The following is a 20,011-nucleotide window of genomic DNA, read 5'->3' as shown; positions in this document are numbered from 1 at the left end:
TTAAATACAGTGCCTTGAAAAAGTATTCATACCCCTTGAAATTTTCCACATTTTGTCATGTTACAACCAAAAACATAAATGTATTTTATTGGGATTTTATGTGATAGACCAACACAAAGTGGCAATTAATTGTGAAGTGGAAGGAAAATGATAAATGGTTTTCATTTTTTTTTTACAAATAAATATGTGAAAAGTGTGGGGTACATTTGTAGGGTGCCCCCCTGAGTCAATACTTTGTAGAATCGCCTTTCACTGCAATTTCAGCTGCAAGTCTTTTTGGTGATGTCTCTACCAGATTTGCACATCTAGAGAGGGACATTTTTGCCCATTCTTCTTTGCAAAAAAGCTCAAGCTCTGTCAGATTGGATGGAGAGCGTCTGTGAACAGCAATTTTCAAGTTTTGCCACAGATTCTCAATTGGATTTAGGTCTGGACTTTGACTGGGACATTCTAACACATAAATATGCTTTGATCTAAACCATTTCATTGTAGCTCTGGCTGTATGTTTTTGGGTTGTTGTCCTGCTGGAAAGTGAACCTCCGCCCCAGTCTCAAGTCTTTTGCAAACTCTAACAGGTTTTCTTCTAAGATAGCTATGAGTAAGCACTAATTTCAGCGTGAAACGCGTCAGCATTCCTTGTTCTACATTCCCTTTGCTGTTGTAACTCGTATGATGTGAAGGTTTTTTAGTGGAATTAATAAAGGCACAACCTATTTTACCTGATCCGGAATGCGGCTATCCAGAGTTTTTGTCGGTTCCTTCATCAGGTTTTCTTCTAAGATTGCCCTGTATTTGGCTCCATCCATCTTCCCATCAACTCTGACCAGCTTCCCTGTCCCTGCTGAAGAAAAGCATCCCCACAATATAATGCTGCCACCACCATGTTTCACAGTAGGGATGGTGTGTTCAGGGTGATGTGCAGTGTTCGTTTTCCACCATACAGAGCGTTTTGCTTTTATGCCTAAAAGTTCAATTTTGACCAGAGCGCCTCCTTCCACATGTTTTCTGTGTCCCCATATGGCTTCTTACAAACTGCAAAAGGGACTTCTTATGGCTTTCCTTCAAAGATGGCTTTCTTCTTGCCACTCTTCCATAAAAGTCAAATTTGTGGAGTGTACGACTAATAGTTGTCCTGTGGACAGATTCTCACACCTGAGCTGTGGATCTCTGCAGCTCCTCCAGTTACCATGGGCCTCTTGGCTGCTTCTGTGATGAATGCTCTCCTTGCGCGGCCACGATAGTTTGGTAGGTTTGCAGTTGTGCCATGCTCTTTCCATTTGGATAATGGATTGAACAGTGCTTCATGAGATGTTCAAAACTTGAGATATTGTTTTATAACCTAACCCTGCTTTAAACTTTTCCACAACTTTACTCCTGACCTGTCTGGTGTGTTCCTTGGCCTTCGTGATGCTGTTTGTTCACTAAGGTTCTCTAACAAATCTCTGAGGGCTTCACATTATAGCTGTATTTATACTGAGATAAAATTACACACAGGTGGGCTCTATTTAGCAATTAGGTGACTTCTGAAGGCAATTTGTTCCAATAGATTTTAGTTAGGGGTATCAGAGTAAAGGGGGCTGAATACAAATGCACACCACACTTTTCACATATTTATTTGTAAAATATTTTGAAAACCATTTTATCATTTTCCTTCCACTTCACAATGATGTGCCACTTTGTGTTGTGTTATCATATAAAATTCCAATAAAATACATTTACGTTTTTGGTTGTAACATGACAAAATGCGTAAAATTTTAAGGGGTATGAATACTTTTTAAAGGCACTGTACTGCAGCTTTGTATAGACTGCCCAATATTCTGCCATAAAATATACCTACCTGCCTGCTTGCAGCTCAGTTTACAGCATCGGCCCAATCCCTGTGTGCCGGAATGACTTGCTTTTGCATGTGTGTAGGAGTGACATCCCGTGTCGGCCAATAAAGATGGCCACAAACCATCACACAGAAGAAGATGCCAGCAAGGGGCAGGGACCATTGGAAGAAAGGTGAGTAGTGCTCCCTTTTAGTTCTGCTTTACTCATAAACCAAACATTTGTGAAGAGGCAGACAGTATACAATATCCGGACCTGGCAGGAGGAATGGACTTCTATGCATGTGACTGAAGATCCAAATCTGGAAGAAGACCAGCTGAAGAAGCCAGCTGACAACGGGGAAGCCGTGGACACCGCATCGCTGATTCCGCTTTAACCACTTGCCTACTGGGCACTTAAACACCTCTCCTGCCCAGACCAATTTTCAGCTTTCAGTGCTCTCACACTTTGAATGACTATTACTCAGTCATGCAACACTGTACCCAAATGAAATTTTGTGTTTTTTTCCCCACAAATTTCTTTCAGAGATTTCTTTTGGTGGTATTTGATCACCTCTGTGTTTTTTATTTTTTGCACTATAAATGAAAAAAGACCGAAAATTTTGAAAAAAACAACCCATTTTTCTTTGTTTCTGTGATAAAATTATGCAAATTATAAATTTTTCTTCATAAATTTTGGCCACAATTTATACTGCTACATATCTTTGGTAAAAATAACCCAAATGTCTTTATATTATTTGGTCTTTGTGAAAGTTAGAGAGTTTACAAGCTGTGGCGCGATTCATACAAAATTGATCACATCTGATGTACTGGTGGCCTATCTCATTTCTTGTAACCCGAACAAGTCAGGAAAGTACAAATACCCCCCAAATGACCCCTTTTTGGAAAGTAGACATTCCAAGGTATTTAGTAAGAGGCATAGTGAGGTTTTTGGTGTTGTCATTTTTTCCCACAATTCTTTTCAAAATAATGTCCCACAAAATTGTCATTGTAATAGGTTATTTCTCTCACGTGGCATGTGTATACCACAAATAATTCCCCAAAATACGTTCTGCTACTCCTCCTGAGTATTATGAGTATTATGATACCACATGTGTGGGACTTTTTCACAGCCTGGCCACATAGAGAGGCCCAACATGCAGGGAGCGCCATCACGTGTTCTAGGAGCATAAATTGCACATCTAACTTGTTGACTGCCTATTACACTTTTGAAGGCCCTGGAGCACCAGGACAATGACACGTGACACCGACGTGGCACTGATGGCAGATGGCACTGATACGTGGCCCTGATGACACTTGACACCGATGACAGATGGAACTAATATGTGGCACTGATGACACGTGACACTGATGTGGCACTGATGACAGATGGCACTAATACGTGGCACTGATGACAGATGGCACTAATACGTGGCACTGATGACACCTGACTCTGATGACAGATTGCACCAATACGTGGCACTGATGGCACGTGACACTGACGGGTGGCACTGATGGCACGTGACACTGACAGGTGGCACTGGGGACACATGGCACTAGGGACGGGTGGCACTGGGGATGGGTGGCACGTGGCACTGGGGACAGATGACACTGTTAGGTGGCACTGGGGACACGGGGCATTGATAGGTGGCACTGGGGACACATGGCACTGACAGGTGGCACTGAATGAATGAATGAATGAAATACTTATATAGCGCACAATGCGAACTGAATCGCTTCTAGGCTGTCCCACTGGGGACAGATGGCACTGGGGACAAATGGCACTGATAGGTGGCACAGGGGACAGATGGCACTGGGGACAGATGGCACTGATAGGTGGCACAGGGGACAGATGGCACTGATAGGTGGCACTGGGGACAGATGGCACTGGGGACAGGTGGGCATGTGTGTGTGTTTCACTGTGTGTGTGTTTTACTCTGTATGTGTGTTACTGTGTGTGTGTGTGTACTCACTCTCACTGACGCTGCAGCTGCAGCACGGAAGCTGTCTCTGTGTGAGCAGGGGAGCCAGGGATGAGAGATGATCTCATATGTTTACATATGAGATCACCTCTCATTGGACAGGCCGATCGAGTGCTAAATGGCCGCTGTGATTGGCCATTTAGCACGATCTGTGATTGGCTGTGTCCAACACAGAACTTCGCCAATGCGCGCCCGCGGCGGCGCGCATTGGGGAAGTAAACAGGAGGACGTCCAGGGACGCCCTCCCGGCAGTTAGCGTCCGCTCTGTAGCCGTCTTTTGGCTATAGAGCGGGCATGAAGTGGTTAAAAACAAAAGGAATGCAATTATTTACATGACAGCCATTCATGACAGTGATTATCACTGTTATAAGCAATAACAGTGTACATAAAAAAATCCCTGATCACTCCCCCAGAGTAGTACAGTGTTACTATGGTGTCAGCAAACTACTCTGATGACAGTATGTAAAAAAAAAATAGTTTAAAAAAAACGGTAAAAGTAAATAATGTTTTAAAAAAAAAACAACTAAATTAAATAAAAATAATATAAAAATGTCTTGTTTTATTTACATACTGTCACGAGCCAGTATCTCCGATCACCAGTCATATGATGACACCGTGCTGCACTGATGATAGTATGAAAAAAAAAAAAATTTACTTCAAAAAGCTAGTTATGGCACCTACAAAATACCTTGGACTGTCTACTTTCCTAATGGCGTCATCAGAAATGACCAATTTTCAAATTAAAATTTCATAGTTCGTGGACTCTATGAAGAAAAATTATTTATTTGTAAAATTTGAAAACAGAAACTAAGAAAAAAATGTTTTCAAAATTTTCTGCATTTTTCTTTATATAGCAGAAAAAAAAAGAAAGCTCTTGTGTGAAAAAAATAATATACTCTAAACTTAATTTGGGTACAGTGTTGCTTGTTAAAGTAGCATTGTGCTGAATAGCAAAAAATACCCTGGTCATCAAGGGGGTAAAACCTTCCAGGAGGTCAAGTGGATATATAAGGTTTGATGTTTTGATATTGTTTTTCTTCTGATCATCCCCATATAATTTTTTTCTTTTTTACCAGGAAGCTGGATCATCATCTGATTATGTTAGCGGAGGTACAGATGAATTTCTGAAAGGTAAGTAAAATGATTAACACACAGAAACACTATTATGTATATGTGCAAAATACTGTTTGTGAATCTATACGTTTGCAATTATTTAGACAAAAATTAAAACTATTTTAATTACTTAAAATGATCCTTTCTTTGTCCATGAAGGGCAACGTAAAAGGATCACTTAAAGCGGGACTGTACTGGGAAAAAAAATATTAAAAGCCAGCAGCTATAAATACTACAGCTGCTGACTTTTAATAAATGGACACTCACCTGTCCCGGGTCCAGCGATGCCGGCAGCCGAGGCCGATCGATCGCTCGGCTCTCGGCTGCTGCAGTCACCATTCTAGGTGAGGGAATCAGGAAGTGAAGCGAATCGGCTTCACTTCCTGGTTCCCTACTGCGCATGCGCGAGTCGCGCAGCGCAATAGGAATTGTCCGCGCTGTCTCTGGGACCCGTGTGTGTTCCAGCAGACAGCGCGGCAGGACAGGAAGAGGCATAGACTCCCACGGGAGTCTATGCCCGGAAGTGGGTGTAAATACCTGTCTTTGACAGGTATCTCCACCCCCCTCCCCCCTGAAAGGTGCCAATTGTGACACCGGAGGGGGGGAGGGTTCCGATCAGCGGAAGTTCCACTTTAGGGTGGAACCCCGCTTTAACTCACCCCCTTCTTATTAACTTATACTCAGAATCCAAGATTACACCTAGCATCCTGGCATGCGGGGACAAGTTGATAATTGTGCCATTGATCTTGACAGAAGTCAGGGGAAGGGGCACGTGGGGGAGGAAATATTATGAGCTTGGTTTTAGACAGGTTTGTCTTTGAGGTAGTGGTGTGACATCCAGGCTGATTTGTCAGTCAGCAAATTAGAGATGTTGTGAGCTGAGGGGTAAAGCGATAGATTTGGGTGTCATCGGCGTAGAAATATTGAAAGCCATGGGAGGCTATCAGTTGACCCAGGGAAGAGGTGTAGATTGAGAATAGAAGAGGTCCAAGAACAGAACCTCGGGGCCCCCCAAGGAAAAAATTAAGAGGAGAGGAGGAAGTGGAATTGTAAATGACACTGAAGGTGTGGTGGAATAGTTAGGAATAGATCCAATGAAGAGTACAGTCACAGAGACCAGAGGAGAAAAGTTTTTTTGAGGAAGAGGGGATCATCAACCATATCAAAGGCAGCCAAAAGGTCCAGAAGTAGGAGTACAGAATAGTGTCCATTGGTTTTAGCTGTTGGTAAATCATTTGTGAGTTTTAGGAGAGCATTTTCTGTGGAGTGTTGAGGGCAAAATCCAGACTGAAGGGGATCAAGAAGGTTTTTCTTAATGAGGTGGTTACTCAGTTGGTTGTAGACCAGTTTGGAGGAAAAGGGGAGCAAGGAGATGGGGAATAGGTTGTTAAGATTGGTGGGGTCCAAGGAAGGCTTTTTAAGTATGTGGGAGACTAGTTCATGTTTTAGAGAGTTTGGGAAGATGCCAGAAGAGACGGAGAGATTGAAGACGTGGGTTAGAGAGTGTAAAATAAAGCCAGAAGATGACTTCGGTGAGAGGGTCCAGGGGACAGGTGGGTAGGTGACTGTTGGAAAAAAGTTTAGCCACCTCGTCTACCTCATCTAGAAGCAGGGTTGAAGCAGGGAAGTGTTGAGTATACCTGTGGATATGGGGGGGTTAAGTGGGGAGGGATATCTGTGGAGTGGACATTTTCTCACAAATTGTGTCAATTTTATTTCTGAAGTGATTGGCGATCTCCTGGGCATTCAGTGAGTTAGTGGGTTGAGGCAATGGAGGACGTAGTAGAGAGTTAAAGGTAGAGAAGAGTTGAAGAGGACTGGATGAGAAGGTGTTAATGAGCGTGATAAAATAGGTCTGCTTGGCAGTCTGGAGGCAGGAATTGCATTTTTGGAGGAAAGATTTGTCTTGGTTGAAGACTTTCTGAGACTTTTGGTGCCCATACACTAGATCAGGGGTGGCCAACCAGACGAAGACCAAGAGCCACATTTTTTACCGAGTTACCGCAAAGAGCCACATCATACGCATGGGCACACATGAACATCACCCCATCCCTTCCTCATACACACATACTTTCACACACACACTGCACACACTGTTTTAACACTACAAAGATCACAGGCCAGTCATTTTCATCAAGTCAGTAATCTTCCTTTGAAAGTACATCCATGTGACAGAAGACAGCAGCTCATCTAATTTCCAAAATACAAATTGTCTTACAAACAGTGAACTGGTCAGGATAACAATAAACAGTTAATGGGTCTTCTAGCCTGAACTAGCAGTAAATTCTTCCAAAAAACATCACAGAAAGCATGCAGCACACACAGAGCTCTGGATAAATAAGTGAAAAGAAGCTGAAATGGTTAACAGCCAGCCGTGTGTCACACTATCAACAGACAGAGAATGTGCTGAGCAGATCTTATCAGTGTTCAGGTGAAACAGTTATTAAAAAAAAAAAAAAAGTACAGAGCAAGACAGAGGGAGGACAGATCAGTAACCTGCACACTTGTGGTCATACCTTTTTGTATCTCATCGGCTTCAGATACAGCGTGTTTCTCCTTCCTCTGCCCCCCTTCAGCCTCACTCCAGCGCCTTGTATTCAAATGTGGCGGGCTGGGGACACTACATGCTGATTGGCTGATGATGTGTGGGAGGAGCGGAGGAGTGCAGAGACTCGGGCTGCCTGTCACTAAACCAGCCCACTGAACCATCGGCCCAGTCCAAACGCAAAAGCCGAATGAACCAGCCCCAACGCAAGAGCCGCAGGAAACCGATCAAAGAGCCGTGGGTTGGCCACCCCTGCACTAGATGAAAAATCATTTGAAAATCTGTAATTTATACAGTTCATTTGTTTTTTGTCCAGTTAATGGTGTACAGATCGAAAATCATCTGTGACGTTTTAAGTCCAAAAAAATCAAAGGAAAAGTTTGAAAAACTTCTGCCAAACGGACGATAAATTGAAAGGTTAATGTGTTTCTTGCCCGTTAAAAATTGAACTCTTGGTAACTACACATATGTGACCTGGAAGAAAAAAACAAACAAGAAACTGATTCATTTATGTCCATTGAACAATTTATCATTGGAAACTGACAGTGTCGTTAAATGGTGTCAGTATCGTTTGCTCTCACCACCAAGTGATTTTTCAACTGGTGTATGGCTAGTCTTATGCCATACATGCTCAAGAGCGTTGCTACGTTTTTTGAGACTTTTGGTTACATCTGTTTGCCATGGTTGTTGGGGTCTAATTCTGTATGTATTGAGTGGGGTGAGCACATCCATGGTGGAAGACATGGATCTATTGTTGACAGAAGTGGCTAGATTGGCTAGATTGGGGCAGGACAAGGGTAAGATTTTGTCATTAAGGTAGTCAGTGGCAGAAGAGAGAAGAGAAGGGCTGAAGGGGTGAAGGTTTCTATGGGTAACTGTTGGTGGTTGGAGGTAGAGGAGGTGGAAGACAGGAAGAGAGCAAAACTAATAGGGTGGTAATCAGAGAAACGACAAGGATTGTTGGAGAGGTTGCACAAAGTGCGTAGGTAGAAGGATACAAGGTCAAAGGCGTTGCCATGAGAGTGAGTAGAAGCAGGTATCCATTGCTTTAGGTCGGAAATGGAGGTTAGACTGAGAAGTTTAGAAGTAGTAGTAGTGTTCGTATTAACTGGGATGTTGAAGTTGCCGAGAATGATTGTGGGAATTTCAGAAGAGAGCAAGCAGGGTAGCCAGGCAGAGAAGACATCAAGGAAAGTTGGGGGTGGTAGATCACAGCAATTAAAGAAATTGGGGAAATGGACTTATACAGTGAGCTTCAAATGATAACTGGCCCAGTGCTGTCAAATAAGAATAGGGAAGGAGTTCATAGTCTTGTGTAAGCTTAGATGAGTCAGTTTGGAGGAAAGGTGGGTTTATGCTTCTAGAGGTTTAAGGATCTAACAAATCTAGACTGCTAAATATTATCAGAATGCAAATGTTTTATTCATTTGACAGCCCTGCTGGAACCCCCTAAAGTACCGCTACTTCCTCTTCTGCTCTCCTACAGCACATAGGACCTGAGCAGCCATGACACGTGTCCCTGTAAGGAGAATTGAGGTGTAGGGTTTACCCAAACCAATGCAAATTCCAACTTTTTATAAATCCAGTATTTGCATGAAAACTTCTACAAGCTCTAGCAGCTCTGTGTGGGGAATTATCCTCACATGACTAATAGATGGCCTTATGGATTTGTTTTCCCAAAGCTTTCTTTTTAATTATGCTTAGAGTATGAAATGGTTAAATATCCACATGTGGTTGTTTTTTTTCTGTTTGTGTCTCATTGAGGAGATTCCCCTTAAATGCCTGCACTGGAGGTGAAACAGGAAGTGGCAGGAAATCGCTACAAAATTTCGGGAAATTTTCGTCTAATAAATATGTCACCAGAACCAGTGTTCCAGTTGAAAGATTTATCCTCACTGCTATCTAAAATTTTGTATTTTCCTTTACTTTCTGTCTCAGTAACAGAGGTCACCAGGACAAATAGAAGGGTACATGACTTCAGCCTGTGACACAGAAATAAACACTTTTTAATTTGGTCTAGAGGAATACCCTTCTCCTTTTTTTTTCCTCTTTTATTTTCTCAATTCTGAAGGAGTTAAAGCGGAGGTCCACCCTAAAGTGGAACTTCCGCTCATTGGAACTCTCCCCCCCTCCGGCGCCACAATTGGCACCTTTCTGGGTGGAGGGGGGTGCAGGTACCTGTACAGTACAGGTATCTGCACCCACTTCTGGCGTAGATTCTGCAGAAGCTACGCCCCTTTCCGCAGAATCTACGCCCCTTTCCGAAGGTCCCCCGCTGCCTGCTGGGAAACACACAGATCCCAGAGACAGCGGGGACCATCCTTATTGCGCAGCGCATCTCGTGCATGCGCAGTAGGGAACCGGGAAATGAAGCCGAAAGGCTCCACTTTCTGATTCCCATACCTAAGATGGCGGCGGCAGCACCCAAGAGACGATCGAGAGATCGGCTTCGGGTGCCGACATCGCGGGCGCGCTGGGCGGGTAAGTGTCATTATTTTAAAAGTGAGCAGCTGCAGTATTTGTAGCTGCTGGCTTTAAAAAAAAAAAAAAAAAAAAAACGGCGGACTCCTGCTTTAAGACCTATGTAGGGTTCAGGTTTTATTGGGATTAACATATTCCCTCCTTTACCCACTATTGAGGTGAAGCTCACTGCTCCTTTTACCCTTTTCAGTTATATATAGACAGGGCTTTTTTTCTCAGAGAATAGGTGCAGGAACTGCACCCTTCTGAGTCCCTCCTTATCTCCTCCCCTACCCACCTCTGAGCACCGTTGCTCGGTTTCATCCCCTACCCACCTCTCAGTACTGCCCCTTTTGGAGAGTATAGAGCCAAGTATAACTTTGTATGAAGTTTGTTAATGATAGCAAGAAAAGTAGTAAAATAGACTCCCCACAGCCAGCAGAAATATACCCCCCCCAGCAACAATAGATTCACTCAAACAATAGACCCCCCCCCCCTAGGAAATGGCCCCCCTTAACAAAATACCACCCAGCAGCAAGAACAGATCTCCCAGCAGCCAGCAACAATAGACCCCCTCCATCAATAGTAGATCTCTTCAAGCAATAATTGACCCACAAGCAACAATAGACCACCACTCAACAATAGATCCACTCCAGCAACAATAGACCCTTCAGCCCCCCATGCCATTACATACTTTCAGTTGTGGAGGTGCCAGAACTGCATTCTCCTGCGTTCCTGCTGAATAAATGCCCTGTATATAGAAGTAAAAACGTAATAGAGGATCTAATCCTATCCAAAATAAAAATGCCTTTACAGATACAAAAGTGAAATATTTGGGAGCTATGTTTATTTACCTTTGTGGAAACAGATTGTACAGTTTGCTATATCATGTATATTTCTTTATGTTCTAGCCTTAGAAAATGAAGGAATGAGTCAGGATTCTCAACAGTTAGACCCAAAAGCAGTTGGAGAAGATTCAAAGCCTCCTACGGTAAGATGAAAACACATCAAGTATTCTCAACAGCACCAGTCTTTTTTTAAGGCTATAGTAGGTTAAAGGAAGGTTGTTAGGGCTCAATTTACACCTCTGGAATCCGACTTCTGAAAGTAAAGTGGATTTTTACACTGAGTTACACAGCTTCTACCTAAAAATTGCTAGAGAGCTTTGGCAGAAGAAGGTGGAATAAAGAACTTAGTACCCCATAGAAGACATGACAGAGTGTTATGGTAACAAATAAGATATCAATAGTCCTTTTAAGTCAGAAGCAACTGGCCTCATTTTCTGTAGTGTAAAGGCATCCTTTGTTATTGGTTCCTTTTTGACTTACAAACATGACCACATAGGTGATACATTAATGTAATATGTTAGCCGAATCGCAGGGTTGTTGTTGGACTCTGACGCCCAGAGCACATACCCCAGGTCTTCAAATGAGTGCCCTGGGTCTCCTTTGCACTAAGGTACCCACCTGTACTTTACACTAAGTGTTGCCATCATGCCAGGTATTATCCTGTTGAAAACCATACTTCAATCTCTGAACTTTGGTTCTAAGATTGTTTTTATCTTGTATATCCATTCAATACACAATATACTCTTTGAAATGTACAGGAGGGGGGTACTAATGTGCAAACCACAAGGGGAAAAATAAACAACCTAACAAAGTAGCTGCCAACATAAACGTGATCTCACACAAAAAAGATATTAATAGCAGGCAATGCGGCGCTTACTAATAAAAAACAAATAAATGTGGCGCTTCATGAATTAAAGCCAAAAAACTAAAAAGATTTTTTTTTAAAAACCAAAACGTGCAAATAAATGATCTTATCACAAAAGAACCTGATAAATAAACAATAAAGCCCCATACACACTATCAGTTTTTCTGCTGAGTTTTTCCTTCAGGTTTACCAAAACCATGTAGTACAAGGGTCTGCCTGACTGCATACAAATTGAAACGCCTAAGGTTTGACCTCATATTATATGGTTTTGGTAAATCTGAAGGAAAAACTTAGCAGAAAAACTGATAGTGTGTATGGGGCTTTACTTGGAAATTCCAGAGGGAATGATCCAAATAAATAAGAGCATCCTTGAAATGAATCTCTCATATAAATTGTATAGCAAATGATTAAGCAAATCAATGCTATAACAATAACATGAAGAAATGTGCAAAACGGCAATCAGCTCTTCTCAATGATGTTCAATAGTGTTCTTAAAGGAGCCTCAACTTATATATAAACAAATGAATCCAGTAAGTCCAAACCGTGAAGGTAGGAACATCAATAAGTGAATAAGAACATGTATTAATACCATAAGTGCATGTGCAAAATAATGTGCAAACAAAAGTAGATAAAGTGCAAACAACAATTAATGTGCAAAAAGAATTGTGCAACAAATGACAATAATCTGTGCAAATATATAGTAATATAAAGTGCAAATGGCAATGAAGTAAAGTGCAAAAAATAGTCCAAAAAATACCTCTCAGTAAGAGAATGATGGGACACAAATAAGAAGAGATAAATAAGTCCCAAATTTTATGTGCATAAAAATATATACACAGTGCAAAACTGTCCAAGCAAACAACTGTGCAGCAACGACGTCCACAAATAAAAGTGCAAAGTGCCACCATCCAAAGACGGGTCTCCACAACCCTCTCTGTAAGATCCTTTTCCCCGGCCTCTCACCTCATAGGCTCAGCAAGTAAGCCTTAATGATAATGCCAGACTTGGTCCGTTGGTTCCTCACGTGTCAGATGATTCCCCGAATTTCCTCACCGTTATCACAGGATGTAAAGGTTCATATACATGTGGAGAAGAGAGGAGGGCTCCAAGGTGTAGTATAAGCAATAATCATTTAATTAAATAAAAGTAACTAATTTAGTAAAAAATCAGCAGCGTAATGTCCCAGAAAACATTTCGCGAACATGGCGGCGACCAGAAGTGATGTCACCGGCTCTTTTGTCAGACGCGTTTCATCACTGTTCACGTGACATTTGCATGGAGGTGACTGATATAGCAGGGCGGTTGTCATAGCCTCATTGCATCAACGAACACCCATATCTTAACAAATTCATACAATACCATCCACATAGTATTCATAATTGCGTTAACTAAGAAATGTGGGGAAAAAACTATTTAAAATCAATAATAAAATTCCAACTGCAGTTAACCGCTTTACGACCGGCGCACGCCGACGTACGTCCATTTTTTGAAGAAGGATATCTCGGTAACGGGAGCAGCTGCTGCCACAACCGAGATATCCATCTCTTCAGGTGCCGATCATGTGTATGACAATGGTGGTCTCTGCGGCGGGTTCGCAGCAAAATCACCATTACCGGTGATGGGAGAGGTGCCACCCTCCCTCCCGCCACTCTCCCGTGCCCTCCGCCGCTTCTCGGAGCCGTCGGTAGCGTCGGAAGCGGTCTGGACCTGCTTTGTCTGTGGTATGGAGATGAGTGAGGCTAAGATGGCCCCCACCCGTCTCTATACCATAGCATCGCTTCCACCCATATCTCTTAAAGGCACATTTTTTCAATGTCATTTTTTCAAATGACAATTGATTGTTTTGTTTTTTTTGTTTTTTTATTGCATTTAAATCCAAATATGAGATCGGAGGACTTTTTGACCCCACATCTCATATTTAAGAGGTCCTGTCATGCTTTTTTTCTATTACAAGGGATGTTTACATTCCTTGTAATAGGAATAAAAGTGATCCATTTTTTTTTAAACCATGTAAAAATAAATAAAATCAAGTAAAATAAATGAGAATTTTTTTATTTTTTTTAAAACACCCCGTCCCGACGAGCTCGCGCGCAGAAGCGAACGCAAATGTGAGTAGCACCTGCATATGAAAACGGTAGTCAAACCACACATGTGAGATATCGCCGCGATCGGTAGAGCGAGCGCAATAATTCTAGCCATAGACCTCCTCTGTAATGCAAAAAAAGCAACCTGTAGAATTTTTTAAATGTCACTTATAGAGAAGTTTGACGCCATTTCACAAGCGGGCACAATTTTGAAGCGTGACATGTTGGGTATCAATTTACTCTGCATAACATTATCTTTCACAGTATAAAAAAAAATCGGGCTAATTTTACTGTTGCCTTATTTTTTTATTTAAAAAATGAAATTTTTCCAAAAAAAAAAAAAAAAAATGCACTTATAAGACCGCTGCGCAAATACGGTGTAAAAAAAAGTATTGCAATGACCGCCATTTTATTCTCTAGGGAGTTAGAAAAAAAAAACAATATATAATGTTTGGGGGTTCTAAGTAATTTTCTAGCAAAAAAAAAAAAAACGTTTTAAACATGTAAACAGAGTCTGAAAAACAGGCCTGGTCCTTAAGTGGTTAATAGAATACTGCACCATCTAGTGGACAAAGTCCATAATGGCTCTTCAAAAATAAAACAACTATACGGACGCTGCTAATAGCACAGACATGACATCTAGTGGATGTTTTAAGAAATTGCAGTCCTATTCATTAAAACACAGAGATAAGGTTCCATATAATAGAAATGTAAAATGGATTCCATGTGGCTATTAAAAATATAATAAAAGGCAACTCAGCATCAACATCTAAAGAGTAATTGGCAATTTAAAAAAATCATAAAATTGATTAAAAGAGAGTAACAAAGGAGAAGAATAAAAAACCTTTACAGATCAATCTTTGAAATGTAGTTTATTTTATGAACAATGATAGTAATTTGTTTTTTTTCAGCCACATCATTAAATGTATAAAAATTACAGTTATGACGGTTTAAGATCAAAGCACTTTTTCACCAAAAAATGTTTAGGAGGTGTGGCAATTTAATTTCTGGAATGGACTAAAGAATTTTTTTTTCTTACCTATACATTAGCGGCTGTTGTCACCTTCAAAGTAGTCACGACACACTTTTCTAGACAACTGTGCCACTGCTGGAAAAATTCCTGAAATTCATTTTCTGGAACACTGAGCAGTATCTTTGTTGTGCCATGTCCAGAATGTCATCAAATCTGCGCTCTTTTAAGGCATTTTTTAAATGTTGGAAACAGACAAAAGTTGCAGGGTGCCAAGTCAGGGGAATAAGGTGGTTGGTCAAGTTTCGGAATAGATTTCTGGGCCAGGAAATCATGAACACTTAACGCATAATGTACAGAAGCATTGTCGTTGTGGAGAATCAACTTATCCGGTCTTTTACTCCAAATGGATTCCCATAATCTTTTCAGGATTTCCGAGTAACAATGTTGGTTGGCTGTTGTACCATGTTCCGTAAACTCATATTGAGCTAACCCCTTGTGATTAAAAAAAAAAACAACACGCCAAGATTGTTTTGAACTGTCCACATTTGCATCCATCCTTTGCGTTTTAGGCTGCCCACTTCTGGTGTCATCGTGGACATCTTCCCACCCCTCCTTAAAACACCTATGCCATTCAAAAACACTTGATTTCTTCATGGAGTGTTCACCATAAGCCTGATGTAACAGACCTAAAGTTTCACACTTTTGCCAATTTTCACACAAAATTTGATGTTCATCTGCTGCTCCAGATTGGTTCCTCATATTTTGCCAGCAGTGCAATGCACACAAGTACTATTTCTTCTACTACTCCGTTAAAGATGGCCATACACCTATAGATTATCTGAAGATTTTCTATGATTAGATGGAAAAAGTGCAACAGATTTCTCCATGTTGTAAACTGTGTGGATGGAGGAATCTCTCACTTTTTCCATCTAACCATAGAAAATCTGCAGATAATCTATAGGTGTATGGCCAGCTTAAGACTGAATCTTCTAGTCTGCCGCCCAAGCAAGTCAGAACATGCATTCCGGGAATTAAATAGTCAAACCTTATATATTAGACCCAGATTTGACCCAAAAGACCAATGATGAGCATTCCAAAACTTCAGATTACGTGAAATTCTAAGCTCTAGGTAACCTTTTTTTTAACTCAGATCTGAGACCCTTGTCAGGAAAAGCCATAGTACTAACAGCTCAATTCTAAGGGAGTGCAGTAGGAAAAGGGAACAATGCTTAAAGTATAACTTAAGTAAAAACATATTTTTGTAGTTTTGGATAGAATGGAGTGAGATTATAATACCTGTCAGTTTTTTTTTGCTATCTACGCCCCCTGTTTACCATTATCATCGAAAGTGAAAGTAAAAGAAAAGTTTGCATTGTTCCCAGAAAAGTAATAGAGGGTTAATTTTTCAATAACGAAAGAATTCCCTTAATTTGGAGGTATTTTCTAATTTCCTGTTTTGGCTATGGGACAGGAAGTTAAGGTAAATCTCCCCAATGGGACACAGATATCTAAAAATAAACTGACAGGGGTTATAACCCTCCATTACTCTATGCAAAATAAAAAAATAACACGTTTTGCCTATAGTTCAACCTTAAGACAAGAAAGACAGCAAAAATAAATGAGAAGGGACTAGGAAGAGATGGGATGGGGGATAATACTGTCACTTTTTGTCATGGTATGCTTCAAGCTCCATGACAATCAAGATGGTCAAGACTGTCTTGGGTCTTTTAGGACACTGGCAATGTAATGTCTCTTTATATAAAAATAAATGGGCTAAACTGGGGCAACTATATTCTGATACTTATTGTGCTAAGGATGGAGTACATACATTAAATGTTTATGTTGGTTTCGTTTTGCCTTGTAGGCTCTTGAGACTGTTGGAGAAATCAATAAGAATGAAGAAGATGTTTCCAATAAAGGTCTGTAAACTCTTGTGTACAGTAGGGTACAGGTAGTAAAAGACAGTGAAAGTACAGATTGTTCTAATAATGTCTTTTCTTCCCTTCAGGAGACCCTATGGTTAAGCTTGTAAAGGTTCTTAAGAACTCCGGTGACTACAAAAAGATCATGGGAAAGTTGAACAATGAAGGTGTCCTTTCAGAAGCAGATCAGCAAAAGCTAAATTCCTCTCAGAATCTGAAAGATTTCAGCAACGCAGCAAAAGTATTTGGGGAAAAACTGAAAGAAGAGCCTGCACACATTGTACCGATGTTCAAAGCACTCTTTAATTTATAAACTGTACTGAATATTACTGAAGGACATTTGCTAAATGGCCAAAGTGGTTTAAATGAAGATGACAACGACCTACAGTTTTGCTAATGATAATAATAAAAAAAAAATCTGCAAAGAACTATTTCTAAGGTTAGAAAACCTACAGATTTCTCCATGGGGAAATACTTTTTATGCATTTCTATTAGCTGCTAAGTGGCGAGTCCAGAAATTTCAATCTTAGTGGCGTGGCCACTCTTAAATCTATCGATGACCATGGCTTAACAGAAGTATTCACTATAATATGCTGCATGGCTTGCATAGCTTTGATATGAAGGGACGTTAAAGAGAATTTGTCACTTAGTTCATTCAAGGCAAAGTGACAGGTTCTTATGAAAGCTCGCCCACCTCACCCAACTCATCCTTGCCGTACCCCCCAGCCCCCCACCCTGTTCTTGTATTGGAGTCATTTCAAATACCTGGTGTTTTCGGCTATGGAGGAGCCTGTGTCCTTCTCCGTACCTCCAAAGATGCAGTATTTGAGCCTGGCCTGCCAATCACTTGCCTGGAAAACTGTTAACATGGGGGATGGGATCCGCTCATCAACCCTGGGTAAACGGCAAGACTGTCTAACACAAAGCTTACAGGATTAAGAACACTGGCTCTGATGGATAAATGGAGCAGTGGGGAAGGTGATCTATAGTGGTGATGGGAGGTGAGCTATTGGAAGAACCTGTCAGTTTGACCAATTCTCTTTAAGCTCAAGGTTTAGTAATGTTTAAATGTACCAGGCCTTGTATTTAACCTTAATAAGAGAACTGAGAACTGTACTTTTATTTTATTTTATTGTATTTGCACTAACAGGGCAAGATTTTAGGGGTCTACCCCCTTCTTCTAGGCCTAAGCTAACCTACTGTTTGAGGTTAGTGTGACGTCTTTTATAAATAAAAACATAAATGTGATCAACCTGACAAAAGTAATTTTTTTAGTGCATATAGGTACACACAAATATTTCCAGACTCAAATAGCTAAAATATGCAGTAAGGGCCGGTTCACACTGCTGCGATGCGAGGACCCGTGCCAATCCAGTACGGGTTTCCGCATCACATGTCACCCGCCGGCGGTTCACACTGCCCTATGCGAACCGCTGCTGGTGTCAATAGAAAGTTAATGACACCCCCAGATCGGTTCGCATATCGAACTGTCAATTCGGACAGGAATTGGATCACATGGGTGTGAACACTCATGCAATCCAATTTTGGTGCCAACCAACAAAAGGGTCCTGCACGATTTTGGTCCGAATGCCATGCAAATTCAGCCATACACTTTGTATGGCTGAATTCACATTGCATGTGATTTGTACAGCAGTGCGGTGTGAACCACATGCAATGACTGACATTGCTCTGGTGTGAACCGACGCTAATTTATTGTTTTTTCACAATGTCTATTAAAGTACAAAAAGACACATTCTATCTGTCCCCTAACTTGGGACATAGCATGTGTGATATGCTAAAATTACAGTTCCCTCCCTGATGGGACTTCCCACCAGTGTCCAACCCCTTGTTGTGCACAATATATACATTACGTTTATTTTTCTTGACACCAGCAGGATTCTTCTTTCTCAATGCTTTTCATTCATAAAGCTTCTTCAACTTCATATACAGAGAAATGAAATGTATCATTATCACTTGTGTTTTCTACTTAACCCTTTGATCATATAGTAGTGGTTCTTAGCCTTTTTGGAGTCATGGACCCACCTTAAGAATCCTATGAAAGCAATGGACCCCCCTTTCCAGAAATATTCACATAAACACAACTTTGCATGCAATGAATATATTTGATTTCCTCATTCATATACTGTATGACATGCACAAAGTTTTAAGTGAACAATCTTAATGCCGCATACACACAATCGGAATTCTCGATCGTCTGTAGCAATTCCAACGCACAAAATTCCTATGCATGCTCGGAAACAATTTGACGTATGCTCAGAAGCATTGAACTTCATTTTCTCAGCTCGTCGTAGTGTTGTACGTTGCGTGACCGTGTGTATGCAAGCCAAGTTTGACCTGAATTCCGTCTGAAAAACCATCATAGCTTTTTCCAACGGAATTCCGCTCAAACTTGGCTTGCATACACGCGGTCACACAGCATACAACACTACGACGAGCTGAGAAAATGAAGTTCAATGCTTCTGAGCATGCGTCAAATTTTTTAAAAGCATGCATAGGAATTATGCGTGTCGGAATTGCTACAGACGATCAGAATTTACGATCAAAACCTTTTCCATCTGAAAAATTGAGAACATGCTCTCAATCTTTTGCTGGCGGAAATTCAGCCAGCAAAATTCCAATGGAGCGTACACACGATCGCATTTTCCGTTGAAAGGCTCTCATCGATCTTTTACTGGCCGAATTTCCGACCGTGTGGTACGCGGCATAAGAAAAAAAAGCTCACTCCTTTTCATGAATAAAGTTATGGCCACAATCACCATGTGCAAATTTAACGAAACAATTTAAATTCTGCTCAAACCTACTACTGAAAATAAGAATTAGCACTTGCTACCTTGGAGTGGCACAAGATGGTGATTGTGCAGAGAATTATGATGCAAATGTAAATGGTAAACATAGACCAACAACGAGTCAAGAGACGCCTAGCAGTCTGAGCTATAAGCAGTGACTGTTTTTTTTTTCTTTTCTTTTAATGGTTAAACCATTGATTGGGACAAGAGGGCTGTATAGTGAATATAAATTTAATTTTTTATCTGACCCTCAGACCCCCTGAAAGCCATCCATAGGCCACATAGGGGTCCATGGACCCAAGGTTAAAATCCCTGATACAGAAGGACCATAAGACACAGGGAGACATTACCTTCCACATGCTGGTGGAGGGCAGGAATGGCCTTGTGAACCAAAAAATGACAGCTGGGGACCTGCCAGTGTGGTACAGCTTGCAGAAAGGGGCAGAATCCACTAGCTAGAATGGGAAAAGCTGTAAAACTACAAATATTGCCAAGCTGACATTGAAATGCTGAGCAGGGGGGTGCCTTGGTGCATATTTTAATAGTAAAAAAACCTTTGCTTTTTTTTGGGTGTGGGTTTCCTCTGTGGACTCTGTGGGGGGTC

At 41.1% G+C, this 20,011-nt stretch overlaps 1 protein-coding gene across 3 annotated transcripts in view; it reads left to right on the top strand.

The window, feature by feature from the left end:
• Nucleotides 1-17,848, top strand: part of LOC143943381 (receptor-interacting serine/threonine-protein kinase 3-like) — an 81,708-nt gene extending 63,860 nt beyond the window's left edge. For all 3 annotated transcript variants that reach the window (XM_077465114.1, XM_077465112.1, XM_077465113.1), the window contains exons 7-10: nt 4,867-4,921; nt 10,820-10,899; nt 16,543-16,597; nt 16,687-17,848. In XM_077465114.1, the coding sequence (XP_077321240.1) occupies nt 4,867-4,921; nt 10,820-10,899; nt 16,543-16,597; nt 16,687-16,913 (417 nt within the window). In that variant the 3' untranslated portion in view covers nt 16,914-17,848. The remainder of the gene's footprint in view (nt 1-4,866; nt 4,922-10,819; nt 10,900-16,542; nt 16,598-16,686) is intronic.
• Nucleotides 17,849-20,011: the final 2,163 nt, after the last annotated feature.

The sequence above is a fragment of the Lithobates pipiens genome, unplaced genomic scaffold (assembly GCF_037356315.1).
Source record: "Lithobates pipiens isolate NorthernLeopardFrog02 unplaced genomic scaffold, aLitPip1_a1.2 Scaffold_30, whole genome shotgun sequence".
In the NCBI taxonomy this organism is placed as follows: domain Eukaryota; kingdom Metazoa; phylum Chordata; class Amphibia; order Anura; family Ranidae; genus Lithobates; species Lithobates pipiens.
This window is presented reverse-complemented; position numbering and strand designations above follow the sequence as displayed.